The sequence below is a fragment of the Tachyglossus aculeatus genome, chromosome 1 (genome assembly GCF_015852505.1).
Source record: "Tachyglossus aculeatus isolate mTacAcu1 chromosome 1, mTacAcu1.pri, whole genome shotgun sequence".
NCBI lineage: Eukaryota > Metazoa > Chordata > Mammalia > Monotremata > Tachyglossidae > Tachyglossus > Tachyglossus aculeatus.
This window is the reverse complement of record NC_052066.1, coordinates 12,091,826-12,108,180: the sequence shown is the minus strand read 5'-3', so window position 1 is coordinate 12,108,180 and position 16,355 is coordinate 12,091,826. Positions and strand designations below refer to the sequence as shown.

At 49.8% G+C, this 16,355-nt stretch overlaps 1 protein-coding gene across 1 annotated transcript in view; it reads left to right on the top strand.

Moving 5' to 3' along the window:
* Positions 1-16,355, top strand: part of SMARCAL1 (SWI/SNF related, matrix associated, actin dependent regulator of chromatin, subfamily a like 1) — a 70,331-nt gene that overhangs the window by 36,091 nt on the left and 17,885 nt on the right. The window contains exons 10-11 of the mRNA XM_038742452.1: positions 8,847-8,987; positions 11,543-11,761. Of these exons, the coding sequence (XP_038598380.1) occupies positions 8,847-8,987; positions 11,543-11,761 (360 nt within the window). The remainder of the gene's footprint in view (positions 1-8,846; positions 8,988-11,542; positions 11,762-16,355) is intronic.

Genomic DNA, 16,355 nt, shown 5'->3' with positions numbered 1-16,355 from the left:
GGGTCCTTAGTCCCTGACAAACTGAGCACAAACAAAGCCTGTTGCTTTTCGCGTCGTTTTGATTAATGTGTTCCTGGTGTGCTTCTGTTTTCTCATATTTTCACTCATTCGTCCTTTTGGTCGCATTTATTGAACGCTGACTGTGTGCAGAGCACCATATTAAGTGATTGGGAGAAGACAATAAGACAGTAAACAGGCACGGTCCCTGCCCGCAATGATGTTGCCAATTTGTACTTCCCAAGCGCTTAGTACAGTGCTCTGCACATAGTAAGCGCTCAATAAATACGATTGATGATGATGAGTTGCTTAGGGGAAATTGCCCAGGGCGGGAGTCAGGAGAAGCGGGTTGTAATCCCTGCCACTCCACCTGACTACTGTGTGACTCTGGTCAAGTCGATTGTCTGGGCCTCAGTTTCCTCGACTGTCACTGTAGGACAGAGACTGCATCCAAGACTAAGTTCGTTCTGGGCCGAGAAACTTGGCTACCGACTCCATTATAGCGTATTCTCCCAAGTGCGTAGTACAGTGCTTTGCATATGGTAAGCACTCAATAAATATGATTGATTAATCTGATTATCTTGTAGCGAGCTACAACGGTGATAAGTACAGTTCTCAGTAATAATAACAGTAATAATTAGGGTATTTATTAAGGGCCTACTATGTGCCGAGCACTGTTCTGAGCACTGGGGTAGGTACAAAGATAATCAGTTGGACACAGTCCCTATCCCACATGGTGCTCACACTCTTAATCCCCATAAATACCATCGATGGATTGTTTGATTGCATTCAGCCATACTGAAAATTGCAGACTGGGTAATTTAACTGCGGAGAATTAGAGAAAGAGAAATTCAGAACTCTCTCGTCAAAATGGAGTTAGGTTCTGGCTGAGGGGGCTAAGAGAGCCTCTTGAGGGTGGCAAGGGAAAAAAGAATCATTTCTGCCCCCTCTCTTTGCCTGGAGCTTTTATCTAGTTATTTTACAAGTCAGCGCTTCCAATTTTTTTTTCTCTCCCTCCCTGGTGATTTACTGCAAGCGATTTTCTTCCCCTCTCATTAATAACTCGAGGCTTCAAGCGGCTCAGATCCACAGCAGGGCTCCTTCCGTGGCTGAGATGGATCAGCATACTCATCGCTTTCAGTTTTTCCTGTTTCCCCTCGCTCCGAGCAGCAGGAAATTTATCCTTTAGGTTGTTGAAGTAGTAGGAGTAGTGGTATTTATTGAGGCCTGCAAGGTGCTGAACTAGTAATAATAATAATAATAATAATGGTAAGTAAGCACTGACTATGTGCCAGGCATTGTTCTAAGCTCTGGGGTAGTTACGGGGTAATCAGGTGGTTCCACATGGGGTTCACAGTTTTCATCCCCATTTTACATTAGGAAGGATTTGATTCATAGAGAAGTGACTTGCCCAAAGTCACACAGCTGATAAGTGGCGGAGCCGGGATTAGAACCCACAATCTCTGACTCTCAAGTCCGTGTTCTTTCCACTAAGCCACACTGCTTTAGTAGTAGTAGTAGTAGTAGTAGTAGTAGTAGTAGTAGTAGTAGTAGTAGTAGTAGTAGTAGTAACACTACTAGTAGTAGCAGCAGCAGCAGCACAGCAGCATTGACTAAGGCCCTTCTGGTACTGCAATAATAGTAGTAGTAGCAGCGTGGCATAGTGGAAAGATCCCGGGCTTGGGAGTCAGAGGACTTGGGTTCTAATCCTGGCTCCGCCACTTGTCTGCTGTGTGACCTAGGGCAAGCCACTTCACTTCTCTGGGCCTCAGCGACCTCATCTGGAAAATGGGGTGAAGACTGTGAGCCCCATGTGGAACAACTTGATGACCTTGTATCTACCCTGGCGTTTTGAACAGTGCGTGGCACATAGCGCTTAATAAATGCCATTACAAAAAATACAACAATAAACAGTGACATTCCGTGCGCAGAAGGGAGAGGGAGTATGGTGCTTAGTACAGTGCTCGGCACATAGTGAGGGCTTTAACAAATGCCATTATTATTATACCAAAAAAAGCACTCCATCTGCAATTAACTATCATGAATGAGGTAATTGTTGTGCTAAAGAAACTCTGATTTTTATTATCTTTGTTCAACAATCAAGAATGGCATAGTACTTTGTGGTGGTACAGCTCATGGTGTTTGGCAGGGAAATTCATCAGGTTTATTTGCTGAGCATCTAAAATATGAGAGCACTATAATAGGTGTGCTTATCAGTTCTAAGCACTGGGGAGGTTTCAAGGTGATCAGGTTGTCCCACGCGGGGCTCACAGTCTTCATCCCCATTTTACAGATGAGGTAACTGAGGCCCAGAGAAGTTAAGTGACTTGCCCAAAGTCACACAGCTGACAAGCGGTGGAGCTGGGATTAGAACCCATGACCTCTGACTCCCAAGCCTGGGCTCTTGCCACTGAGCCACGCTGCTTCCATTTGTACATTGTATTGTACTTTTTTCCAAGTGCTTAGTACAGTGCTCTGCTTACGGTAAGCGCTTAATAAATCCGATCGAATGAGTAAATGTCACCCTCGCAGCCCTACAGCTCTTATGTCCATATCTGTAGTTTATTGTAATGTCTGTCTGGCTGTCTAGACTGCAAGCTCTTTGTGGGCAGGGAATGTGTCTACCAACTCTGTTGTATTCTTCTCCCAAGCGCTTAGAACAGTGCTGTACACAGAGCAAGAGCTCAATAAATATACCTTATTAACCGATTGAGACAGAGAGAGGGAGGGAGAGAAGGAAGTGGGGTGGGAAGAGGGAGGGAGAGTGTATGCTGCTGGGTAGAGAGGGTTATTCATTCAGTCGTATTTATTGAGGGCTTACTCTGCAGAGCACTGTACTAAGCGCTTGGAAGAGTACAACACAATAATAAACGGACACAGTCCCTGCCCACAGTGAGTTTACGGTCTAGAGGAAGGGAGACGGACATCAGTACAAATAAATAAAGGACCGATATGGACATAAGTGCTGTGGGGCTGGATCGGGGGAAGAGCAAAGGGAGCAAGTCATGGTCACGCAGAAGGGAGTGGGAGATGAGGAAAGGGGGGCTTAGTCTGGGAAGGCTTCTTGGAGGAGATGTGCCTTTAATCAGGCTTTGAAGGAGGGGGAAGTATAATTGTCGGATTTGAGGAGGGAGGGCGTTCCAGGCCAGAGGTAGGAGGGGGGATAGGGGTCAATGTTGAGACAGGCGAGATGGAGGCCCAGTGAGAAGGTAAGTGCACCAGAGGAGCGAAGCAACCTGGCTTAGTAGAAAGGGCCCGGGTTTGGGAGTCGGAGGTCATGGGTTCTAATCCTGGCTCCGCCACTTGTCTGCTGTGTGACCTTGGGCAAGTCCCTTAACTTCTCTATGCCTCAGTTCCCTCATCTGTAAAATGGGGATTAAAACTGTGAGCCCCACAAGGGACAACCTTATTACCTTGTATCTACCTCAGCACATAGTAAGCGCTTAACAAATGCCATCATTATTATTATTAGAAGGAGAGAAGCAAGGTGAGGAAGGAGGGGGTAAGGTGATGGTGTGTTTTAAAGCCAGTGGTGAGGAGTTTTGTTTGATGTGGAGGTGGATGGGTAACCACTGGAGTCTTTGGAGGAGTGGGGTGACTTGTCCTGAACGTTTTTGTCAAAAAATGATCCGGGCAGCAGAGTGAAGTATGGACCGAAGTGGGGAGAAGAAGGAGTCAGGGAGGTCAGCAAGGAGGTTGATGCAGTAATCCAGGTGGGAGAGGATGCGTGACTGTATTAATGTGGTAGCAGTTTGGATGGAAAGGAAAGGGCAGATTTCAGGTATGTTGTAAAGGTGGGACCGACAGGATTTAGTGATGGATTGACATTGTGGGTTGAATGAGAGAAAGGAGTCAAGGATAACACCGAGGTTGCGGGCTTGTGAGACAGGAAGGATGGTGGTACCGTCTATACTAGTGGGAAAGTCAAAGGGAGGACAGGGTTTGGGTGAGAAGAAAGGGAGTTCTGTTTTGGACATGTTAAGTTTGAGGTGATGGGAGGATCATCCAAATAGAGATGTCTTGAAGGCAGGAGGAGATGCGAGCCTGGAGAGAGGGCGAGAGATCGAGGCTGAAGATGTAGATCTGGGTATCATCCTCATAGAGGTGGTAACTGAAGCCATGGGAGCGAATGAGTTCTCCAAGAGGGTGGGTAAAGATGGAGAATAGAAGGGGATCCAGAATTGAACCATGTGGGACCCCCACAGTTAGTGGGTGGGAGGCAGAGGAAGAGCCCTCGAAGAAGACGGAGAATAAACGGCCAGAGAGATAAGAGGAGAACCAGGAGAGGACAGTCAGTGAAGCAAAGGTTGGTAAAGTGTTGAGGAGAAGGGGGTGGGCCACAGTGTCAAAGACAGCTGAGAGGTGGAGGAGGATTAGGATGGAGTAGAGGCCGTTGGATTTGGCAAGAAGGAGATCATCGGTGACCTTTAAGAGGGTGCTTTCTGTGAAATGAAGGGGACGGATTGGAGGGGGTCAAGGTGAGAATTGGAGGAGAGGAATTTGAGAGAGCGGGTGTAGACTACTTGCTCACAGAGTTTGCAGAGGAATGATGATGATGGCATTTATTAAGTGCTTACTATGTGCAAAGCACTGTTCTAAGCGCTGGGGAGGTTACAAGGTGATCAGGTTGTCCCACGGGGGGCTCACAGTCTTAATCCCCATTTTACAGATGAGGTCACTGAAGCACAGAGAAGTTAAGTGACTTGCCCAAAGTCACACAGCTGACAGTTGGAGGAGCTGAGATTTGAACCCATGACCTCTGACTCCAAAGCCCGGACTCTTTCCACTGAGCCACGCTGCTTCTCATAGGAAGGAGATAGGAAGGAGTTGGGGCGATAACCGGAGGGGGCCGCTGGGTCAAAGGAGGGGTTTTTTTAGGATAGGGGAGACATGGGCATGTTGGAAAGCAGTGGGGAAGGAGCCACTGCAGAGCAAATGGTTGAAGATGGCTGTTAGTGAGGGAGAAAGGGAAGGGGCCAGAGTTTTGATAAGGTGCGAAGGAACGGGGTCTGATGTGCATGTGAAGGGGGTGGCTTTTGAGAGGAGGCAGGTGATCTCCTCTAGAGATACTGCCCGGAAGGATGGAGAGTTGAAGAGGGGGCCAGAACAGGGAGGGACTGAGAGGGGCAGGGGCAATTTTAGGGAGCTCACACCTGAGCCTGGCCGTTTTCTTAATAAAGTAGGTGGGCAGCTCATTGAGGACAAGGGATGGGGGAGGGGGAAAACAGGTGGCCTAAAGAGGGAGTTAAATGTCTGGAACAACCGGCGAGGGCAATGGGCATAGATGTTAATAAGGGTGGAGAAATAATTTTGCCGGGCAGAGTTAAAGTATGCAAGGACAAACTCGAAGTGGATGAATTCTGCCTGATATTTAGATTTTCACTAGCAGCGCGCTGCGGCTCCAGCGCCAGAGCAAAGGAGGCCAACTGTGCAGGTGAGCCAGGGCTACTGGTTAGTGGTACGAGATCGACGAAGGGCTAGGGGAGCCAGCGAGTTGAGTTCAGTCAAGAGAGTGGTAAGAGCATCTGTTTGGTCATCAAGGAGGGTAGTTTGGGGATGGAGGCGAAGTGGGGCGTGATGAGTTGAGAAAATCAGATGGGGTCCAGGGATCGGAGGGCCCCGTGGGGGACGGAGGAGTGTGGGAGAGGAGGCAAGTGAGGAAGCTGTGGTCAGATAGTGTGATTTCAGAGTTGGTGTGATTTCAGAGATGATGAGATTTGAGTGAGTGGGCGAGGTGGGGTGGAGCGGGAGTTCGGTGGAGTTGAGGGGTAGGAGGTAGATGGCAGAGGTGTCATCAGGAACATCTGTGTGGATATTGAAGCCCCCAAGGATCAAAGTGGGCATGCAGAAAGAGTGAAGGAATGTGAGAAAGGGATCCAAATGATTAAAGAAGTTGGAAGTGGGATCTCGGGGGGCGGTAGATGACAGTAACTGCAATCTAGAGTGGGTGGGTGGGCGGGATAGGCGGATGACATGGACTTCAGAGGAAGGGAAAGACAGGGATGGGGGAGGAGAGATGACGCAAAAGCGACATTGGGGCACGAGAAGGAAACCCACACCTCCCCCTTTCCCAGCGGGTCTGGGGGAGTGGGAGAAGATGAGTCCCCCTCTGGAAAGAACAACAGGGGAAACCATGTCATCTTGGGAGCGAAGAGGAGGAGGGACCGAAATGGGAACAAGTGAAGGATGATGGGGAGCTTCCCCAAGATGGAGTGGGGGGCCACAGGCTGTGTGTGGCTGAAGATGTGGACCGGGTATTGGGGGAGGGGACAGCACGAGGGGTGGGGAGGGATTGGATGGGAGTGAGAAGATGGAGGCCGGCACGGGGACAAGGGGACAAGGGGTGGCGCTGGGACGGGATGACAGCAGAGAAGTAGCGTGGCTTAGTGGAAAGATCCCGGGCTTGGCCTTCCGAGGTCATGGGTTCTCATCCTGGCTCTGCCACTTATCAGCTGTGTACTTTGGGCAAGTCGCTTAATTTCTCTTTGCCTCAGTTACCTCATCTATAAAATGGGGATGAAGACTGTGAGCCCCACATGGGGCAACCTGATAACTTTACCTTCCCCAGTGCTTAGAACAGTGCTTGGCACATAGTAAGTGCTTAACAAGTACCATCCGTATTATGATAATGATGATGATGATGACAGGGATGGGGCCGGGAGGAGTTGGGTAGTGGAGGGAGGGGGCGAGGGAGGTAAGGTAGGAGGGGAGGACTGGAGTGGGCTGACTGGAGCGGGAGGATTGAAGGGTCTTGGTGGGGTCAGCGGCGGATTTGAAAAGCAGTGTGGAAAGAGCATGGCCCTGGGAGTCAGAGGACTCGGGTTCCAATCTAGGCTCTGTCAATTGTTCTGCCAGTGGCTGTTGTGCTAGTCATTTCACTTCTCTGCCCCTCAGTTCCCTCAATTGTAAAATGGGGATTCAATCCCTGTTCTCCCTCGTACTTAAAACTGTGAGCGCCATGCGGGACAGGGACTGTGTCTGACCTAATTAACTTGTACTCACCCCAGCGCTTAGAACAGTGTTTGACTCATAGTAAGCACTTAACAAGTACCACGAAATTAAATAAATAATAAATAAATTGGGGGATGGAATTCTTTCTTTTCAAATCCTATTGTAATCATTCGTTCATTCAAAACATTCAGCCGTATTTATTGAGCGCTTATTGCGTGCAGGGCACTATACTAAGTGCTTGGAAAGTACAATTCAGCATCAAATAGAGACGATTGTGATCACGCTTTGAATTGGGAGGGTTTGGATCAGTCAAAGTACTTTCATGCCGTACTCACTTTATCCTCCCGATAACCCTGTGAAGTGTTGATAATAATGATGATGAGAGTAATGTTTCTTAAGTGCTTTCTATGTAATAATAATTATAGTATTTGTTAAGCATTTACTGTGTGCTAAGCACTGTTCTAAGCGCTGGGGTAGATACAAGGTCATTAAGTCGTCCCCCGTGGGGCTCACAGTCTTAATCCCCATTTTACAGGTGAGGGTTCTGAGGCACAGAGAAGTGAAGTGACTTGCCCAAGATCACCCAGCAGCCAAATGGCGGAGGCGGGATTAGAACCCATGACCTTCTGACTCCCAGGCCTGTGCTCTATCCACTAGGCCATGCTGCTTCTCAGTAGTTATGTACTAAGCGCTGGGGTGGGATAGAAGCAAATTGGGCTGGACACAGTCCCTGTCTTCAATAATAATAGTAATAATTGTGGTATTTGTTAAATGCCTACTGTGTGCCAGGCACCGTACTAAGTGCTGGGGTGGATACAAGCAAATCAGTTTGGACACAGCCCCTGTCCCATATGGGGCTCCCAGCCTTAATCCCCATTTTCCAGATGAGGTCACTGAGGCACAGAGAAGTGAAGTGACTTGTCCAAGGTCTCACATTAGACATGTAGGAGAGCTGGGATTAGAACCCAGGTCCTTCTGACTCCCAGTCCCGGGCTCTATCCAATGGGTCACGGGGAGAGGCAGGTCGTATCATCCCCCATTTTACAGATGAGGAAACTGTGGCCCGGAGAGATGAAGTGACTCACTCAAGGTGATACAGCAGGTTGGGGCAGAGTCAGGATTAGAACTCGGGTCTCTGAGCTCTCTGCACTGGGCCTCTTTACCCCCCCTCCCCCGGGTCCCCCCCCCCCTTTCATAAAGTGCCCTTAATAATAATAATGTTATTTGTTAAGTGCTTACTATGTGCCAGGCACTGTTCTAAGTGCTGTGGTAGATACAAATTAATCAGGTTGGACACAGTCCCTGTCCCACATGGGACTCTCATTCTTAATCCCCATTTTCCAGATGAGGTCACTGAGGCCCCAGAGAAGTGAAGTGACTTGCGACTTAGAGAAGCAGCGTGGCTCAGTGGAAAGAGCCCGGACTTCGGAGTCAGAGGTCAGGGGTTCGAATCCCGGCTCCGCCACATGTCTGCTGCGTGACCTTGGGCAAGTCACTTAACTTCTCTGAGCCTCAGTTACCTCATCTGTAAAATGGGGATTGACTGTGAGCCCCAGTGGGACAACTTAATCACCGTGTATCCTCCCCAGCACTTAGAACAGTGCTTTGCACATAGTAAGCGCTTAACAAATGCCATCATCATCATCATCATCAAGGTCACATAGCAGACCTGTGGTGGAGCCAGGCTTAAAACTCACATCCTCTGACTTCCAAGCCCATGCTCTTTCCACTACCACCCTTGGCCAGCCTTGCCAGTCCCTGGGCTGGGGGGGTCTCCAGGTTGGGGCCTGAGGTCCATGCTGGGTCTGAGGGTGTGGGCGGGGGGCAGCTCGACGGCTTGCGGACGTGGTTGGGCCCGATGTGATTGACCGTTTGCGGCGGTTGTCTGCAATGTCCAGGCGGCCCGGAGGGTCATCTTGTTGTCGGGGACGCCGGCCATGTCCCGCCCGGCGGAGCTGTACACCCAAATCGTCGCCGTCCGGCCCGAGGCCTTCCCTCAGTTCCACTCCTTCGCACTGCGCTACTGCGACGCTAAAAAGGTACCAGCCTCCTCCCTCCCTCCCCCTCCCCCCGCTTCGTGCCCCCTGGTCCGCCATGGCTTCTCGGCCCCGGGCCCCCCGCCTGGCGTGACCCTCAGTCCGGGGCCTTCTGGTCCACCATGGCCTCAGCCCGGGGCTCCACAATCTGTCATGGCCTCTCAGTCCAGCGACCCCTGGTCCGTCGTGGCCTTGGACTGGGGCCCCCTAATAATAATAATAATTACAATGATGGCATTTATTAAACGCTCACTATGTGCAAAGCACTGTTCTAAGCACTGGGGTGGTTACAGAGAGGCAGCATGGCTCAGTGGAAAGAGCACAGACTTTGGAGTCTGTATATGTTGCCAGCTTGTACTTCCCAGGCGCTTGGTACAGTGCTCTGCACTCAGTAAGCGCTCAATAAATACGATTGAATGAGTGAGTGAATGAATGAATCTAGCTTTACCTCTCTTTATTCTGGTGACTTGACACCTGTCCACATGTTTTGTTTTGTTGTCTGTCTCCCCCTTCTAGACTGTGAGCCCGCTGTTGGATAGGGACCGTCTCTAAATGTTGCCTACTTGTACTTCCCAAGTGCTTAGTACAGTGCTCCGCACACAGTAAGCACTCAATAAATACGATTGAATGAATGAATCAGTCAGAGGTCATGGGTTCAAATGCCGGCTCCGCCAAATGTCAGCTGTGTGACTTTGGGTAAGTCACTTCACTTCTCTGGGCCTCAGTTACTTCATCTATAAAATGGAGATTAAGACTGTGAGACTCCCGTGGGACAACCTGATCATCTTGTAACCTCCCCAGCGCTTAGAACAGTGCTTTGCACATAGTAAGTGTTTAATAAATGCCATCATTAATATTATTATTACAAGGTGATCAGGTTGTCCCACTGGGGGCTCACAGTCTTAATCCCCATTTTACAGATGAGGTAACTGAGGCACAGAGAAGTTAAATGGCTTGCCCAAAGTCACCCAACTGACAATTGGTGAAGCCGGGATTAGAACCCATGACCTCTGACTCCCAAGCCCGTGTTCTTTCCACTGAGCCACGCTGCTTCCCCCTAACCCTTTGTGACCCTCAGCCTGGGGCCCCCCGACCCCTCATGGCCACCCAGCCCGGGACCCCCGGTCCGTCATGATTTTCAGCCCAGGGCCCCCTAATGATGATGATGATGATGGTATTTGTTAAGCGCTTACTATGTGCCAAGCACTGTTCTAAGCGCTGGGGTAGATACAAGGTAATCAGGTGGTCCCACGTGGGGCTCACAGTCTTAATCCCCATTTTACGGAAGAGGTCACTGAGGCCCAGAGAGGTGAAGTGGCTTGCCCAAGGTCTCACAGCAGACAGATGGCAGAGCCGGCATTAGAACCCATGTCCTTTGACTCCCAAGCCACTAAGCCAAGCTAATTCTTCGTGACCCTCAGCCCGGGGCCCCCGGTCCGCCGGGGCCCTCATCTTGGAGCCCCCCAATCCCTCAGGGCCGTCCAGCCTGGGGGCCCCATTCCACCGTGGCCCTCAGCCCAGGCCCCCTAGTCCATCATGGCCTTCAGCTTGGAGCCCCCAAGGCATCCTGGCCACCCAGCCTGTAGCCCCCTGGTCCATTGTGACCCTCAGCCCAGGAGCCCCTAATCCACCATGGCCCTCATTCTGGGGCCCTCTGAGTTCTTTGGAGGATCCATTAAAAGTTGGTAGAGATGATGCCTGCACCCAAAGGAGCTGCCAGTCTACTGTGGGCCATCTGAGGCTGGCAGGCTGATTGGGGGGAACCGGCGTGGGGGATGAGGGGGGCCTTGTGCTTGGTTTTTGGCTGCAGCAGAGAAGCAGCATGGCTTAGTGGAAAGAGCCCGGGCTTGAGAGTCAGAGGTCGTGGGTTCTAATCCCACTTCTGCCACTTGTCAGCTGTGTGACTTGGGGCAAGTCACTTCTCTGGGCCTCAGTTCCCTCCTCTGTAAAATGAGGATGAGTGAGCCCTACGTTCATTCATTCAGTCGTATTTATTGAGCGCTTACTGTGTGCAGAGCACTGTACTAAGTGCTTGACTAGGTGGGACACCCTAATTACCTTGTGTCTACCCCAGCTCTTAGAACAGTGCTTTGCACATAGTAAACGCTCAACAAATGCCATTATTTAGTACTATTATTAATAATCCTGGCTCTGCCACATGTCTGCTCTGTGACCTTGGCAGGTCACTTCCCTTCTCTGGGCCTCAGTTCCCTCACCTGGAAAATTGGAATGAATACTGTGAACCCCATGGGGGACAGGGACCGTGTTTAACCTGATTAACTTATCGACCCTGGCTCCTAGAACAGGGTTTGTCCTGTCTGACAACTTGACACCTGTCCACATGTTTTGTTTTGTTGTCTGTCTCCCCCCTTCTAGACTGTGAGCCCTTTGTTGGGTAGGGGCCGTCTCTTTCTGTTGCCGACTTGTACTTCCCAAGCGCTTAGTCCAGTGCTCTGCACGCAGTCAGTGCTCAAGAAATACAATTGAATGAATGAATGAATGGTTGGCCCATAGCGCCGAACAAGTCCTGTGATTACTGTGATGATTGTGATTATTAGCAACGCTGGGGCTGGGACTACTCGGGCTCCTCCCACCTCGGGGAGCTGAAAGTCCTGCTGGAAGAGACCATCCTGCTCCGCCGCCTCAAGGCCCACGTGCTCGCCCAGTTGCCGGCCAAGCAGCGCAAAATGGTGGTCATGGGCCCTGCGGGGATGAGCCCCAGGGCCAGGGCCGCCCTGGAGGCCGCCGCCTGGGACATGGCCACCCTCAACAGGAACGTGAGTCACCGGGCAGGGCTGGGGCAAGGGTGGGGGGGGATGGAAAAAGTGGGGAGAGGGCAAAGGGAGGGAGACTGGGGCCAGGAAGACCTCCTCCCTCCTCCCCGAACCCGAGCCACGGACGTTGACCCCTCCCAGCCGCGAACAGTCAGTTACCGAGGCCCCATCGAGAAACCAGTCGGCCGTATTTATGGAGCACTCACTGTGTGCAGGGCACTGAGCTCAGGGCTTGGGAGGGGACAACAGAACAGTATCATCATCAATCGTATTTATTGAGCGCTTACTGTGTGCAAAGCACTGTACTAAGCGCTTGGGAAGTACAAGTTGGCGACATATAAAGACAGTCCCTACCCAACAGTGGGCTCACAGTCTAAAAGAACAGTAGAACAGATGCGTTCCAAGTCCACAACGAGCTTGCAGTCATTCATTCATTCATTCAATCATTTATTGAGCGCTAACTGTGTGCAGAGCTCTGTACTAAGCGCTTGGGAAGTACAAATCGGCAACAGGTAGAGACGGTCCCTACCCAACAACAGGCTCACAGTCTAGAAGGGGGAGACAGACAACAAAACAAACCAAGTAGACAAGTGTCAATGCCATCAAAATAGATAAAGCCGCAGAGAAGCAGCGTGGCTCGGTGGAAAGAGCCCGGGCTTCGGAGTCTGAGGTCATGGGTTCAAATCCCGGCTCCGCCAACTGTCAGGTGTGTGACTTTGGGCAAGTCACTTAACTTCTCTGGGCCTCAGTTACCTCATCTGTAAAATGGGGATTAAAACTGTGAGCCCCCGGTGGGACAACCTGATCACCTTGTAACCTCCCCAGCGCTTAGAACAGTGCTTTGCACATAGTAGGCACTTAACAAATACCATCATTATTATTATTATAAATAGAATTATAGCTATATACACATCATTAATGAAATAGAGTAATACATTTGTTTAAATATACACAAGTGCTGTGGGGAGGGGAACTGTCTAGAATCTAGAGGAACTGGAGACGAAGAGGCAAAAATCAATCAGTGGTATTACTGTTTGCAGAGCACTGGGCTGAGCGCTTGGAGGAGAACAGTAGAACAGAGTTGAGAGACAAGTTCCCTGCCCACAGTGAGCTTACAGTCTAGAGGGGAAGAGAAACGTTAATATAAATGAATAATCAATCAATCAATCAGTCATATTTATTGAGCACTTACTGTGTGCAGAGCACTGTACTAAGCGCTTGGGAAGTACAAGTTGGAAACATATAGAGACAGTCCCTACCCAACAATGGGCTCACAGTCTAGAATAAGTGATGGATAGGGACATAAGTGCCATGGGGCTGAGAGAGTGGTGAGAAAAGGCTTAGTGGAAAGAGCCCGGGCTTGGGAGTCAGAGGACACGGGTTCTAATCTCTGCTCCGCCACTTCTCTGCTGCGTGACCTTGGGCAAGTCACTGCATTTCTCTGTGCCTCAGTTACCTCTTCTGTAAAATGGGGATTAAGACTGTGAGCCCTATGTGGGACAACCTGATTACTTTGTGTCTACCCCAGTGCTTAGAACAGTGCTTGACACATAGTAAGCACTTAATGAATACCGTCATTATTGTCATTATCATTATGATTATTATTAATTAATATTAATTAATTATTATTATTTATTAATATTATTATTATCATTAAAGGGGGCAAGTGCAAGGACGACCCAGAAGGGAGTAGGAGGAGAGAAAATGAGAGTTTAGTCTGGGAAGGCCTCTGGGAGGAGGAGAAATTTTAATAAGGCTTTGAAGGGAGGAGAGTGATGGTCTGTCAGGTATGGAGAGAGAGGGCGTTCATTCATTCATTCATTCAGTCGTATTTATTGAGCACTTACTGTATGCAGAGCACTGTACTAAGTGCTTGGGAAGTACAAGTTGGCAACATCTAGAGACGGTCCCCACCCAACAACGGGCTCACAGTCTAGAAGGGGGAGACAGAGAAGAAAACAAAACATGTGGACAAGTGTCAGGTTGTCAGAATAAATAGAAATAAAGCTAGATGCACATCATTAGCAAAAGAAATAGACTAGTAAATATGTACAAGTAAAATAAATAGAGTAATAAATCTGTACAAACATATATACAGGTGCTGTGGGGAGGGGAAGGAGATAGGGCCAGGGGTGTAGGGAGGAGGAGAGGAAAAACGGGGCTCAGCCTGGGGCGTTCCAGTCCGGCGGCAGGACGTGGGCGAGAGGAGAGGCGAAAGAGAAAACAGCGACAGGCGCAGCAGGTAGCAAACGGGCAGCGTAACAAGGGACAACATCTTTGGTGTGCCCAGTGTGGAGAAGCGCTTATTGCAGTGCTCTGCACACAATAAGCACTCAATAAATATGATTGAATGGATGAATGAATTCCACAGTGTTCTTTCCAGCCACGCAGGCGCTCATGGGTGACCTTCACTGTCGGTGGGCAACTTCGTTGAGCACAAAGGACACAGCTCTGAGTCTATAAAGCGGAGGGGGAGAGGTTGTAGACAGGGAGCCCAGTGAGGATGTGATGAGAAAGCAGCCCCAAGACTCTGAGCTCTTTGTGGGCAGGGAATTCATTCATTCATTCATTCAATCATATTTATTGAGCGCTCACTGTGTGCAGAGCACTGTACTAAGCACTTGGGAAGTACAAGTCGGCAACATATAGAGACAGTCCCTACCCAACAGTGGGCTTACAGGCTAGAAGGGGGAGACAGAGAACAAAACCAAATATATTAACAAAATGAAATAAATAGAATAAATATGTACAAATAAAATAGAGTAATAAATACATACAAACATATATACATATATACAGGTGCTGTGGGGAGGGGAAGGAGGTAAGGCTGGGGGGATGGAGAGGGGAAGGAGGGGGCTCAGTTTGGGAAGACCTCCTGGAGGAGGTGAGCTCTCAGTGATATTATTATAGTGTCATAGTATCCTCCTCCTCGACCTCTCAGCTGCGTTTGACACTGTGGATCACCCCCTCCTCCTCAACACGCTATCCTACCTTGGCTTCACAGACTCTGTCCTCTCCTGGTTCTCCTCTTATGTCTCCAGCTGTTCATTCTCAGTCTCCTTCGCGGGCTCCTCCTCCCCCTCCCATCCCCTTACTGCAGGGGTTCCTCAAGGGTCAGTTCTTTGTCCCCTTCTGTTTTCTATCTACACTCACTCCCTTGGTGAACTCATTCGCACCTACAGCTTCAACTATCATCTCTAGGCTAATGACACCCAAATCTCCATCTCCGCCCCTGCTCTCTCTCCCTCCCTCCAGGCTCGGGTCTCCTCCTGCCTTCAGGACATCTCCACCTGGATGTCTGCCTGCCATCTAAAACTCAACATGTCCAAGACCGAACTCCTCATCTTCCCTCCCAAACCCTGCCCTCTCCCTGACTTTCCCGTCACTGTAGACGGCACTACCATCCTTCCTGTCTCACAAGCCCACAACCTTGATGCCGTCCTCAACTCTGCTCACTCATTCACCCCACACAACCAATCCGTCACCAAAACCTGCCGGTCTCACCTCCATAACATTGCCAAGATCTGCCCTTTCCTCTCCATCCGAACCACTACCCTGCTGGTTCAATCTCTCATCCTATCTCGACTGGATTACTCTCTGATCTCCCATCCTCCTGTCTCTCCCCTCTTCAGTCTATACTTCACTCTGCTGCCCGGATTATCTTTGTACAGAAACGTTCTGGGCATGTCACTTCCCTCCTCAAAAATCTTCGGTGGTTGCCCGTCAACCTACAAATCAAGCAAAAACTCCTCACCCTGGGCTTCAAGGCTGTCCATCACCTCGCCCCCTCCTACCTCACCTCCCTTCTCTCCTTCTCCAGCCGAGCCCGCACCCTCCACTCCTCTGCTGCTAACCTCCTCACTGGGCCTCGTTCTTGCCTGTCCTGCTGTCGACCCCTGGCCCGGAATGCCCTCCCTCCGCACATCCACCAAGCTAGCTCTCTTCCTCCCTTCAAAGCCCTACTGAGAGCTCACCTCTTCCAAGAGGCCTTCCCAGACTGAGCCCTCTTTTTCCTCTTCTCCTCCCCATCCCCCCCCACCCTACCTCCTTCCCCTCCCCACAGCACTTGTATATATTTGTACAGATTTATTACTCTATTCATTTTACTTGTACATATTTACTATTATATTTATTTTGTTAATGATATGCATATAGCTTTAATTCTATTTGTTCTGATGATTTTGACACCCGTCTACATGTTTTGTTTTGTTGTCTTTCTCCCCCTTCTAGACTGTGAGCCCGTTGTTGGGTAGGGACCGTCTCTATATGTTGCCGACTTGTACTTCCCAAGCGCTTAGTACAGTGCTCTGCACACAGTAAGCGCTCAATAAATGCGATTGAATGAATGAATGAATTGAATGAATGAATAATGATGATGGTATTTGTTAAGCGCTTACTATGTGCCAAGCACTGTTGTAAGCACTGGAGTAGATACAAGGTAATCAGGTTGTCCCACATGGGGCTCACAGTCTTCATCCCCATTTTACAGATGAAGGAACTGAGGTCCAGAGAAGTGAAATGACTTGCCCAGAGTCACACAGGTGATAAGTGGCGGAGCCAGGATTAGAACCCACGACCCCTGACTCTCAAACCCGGG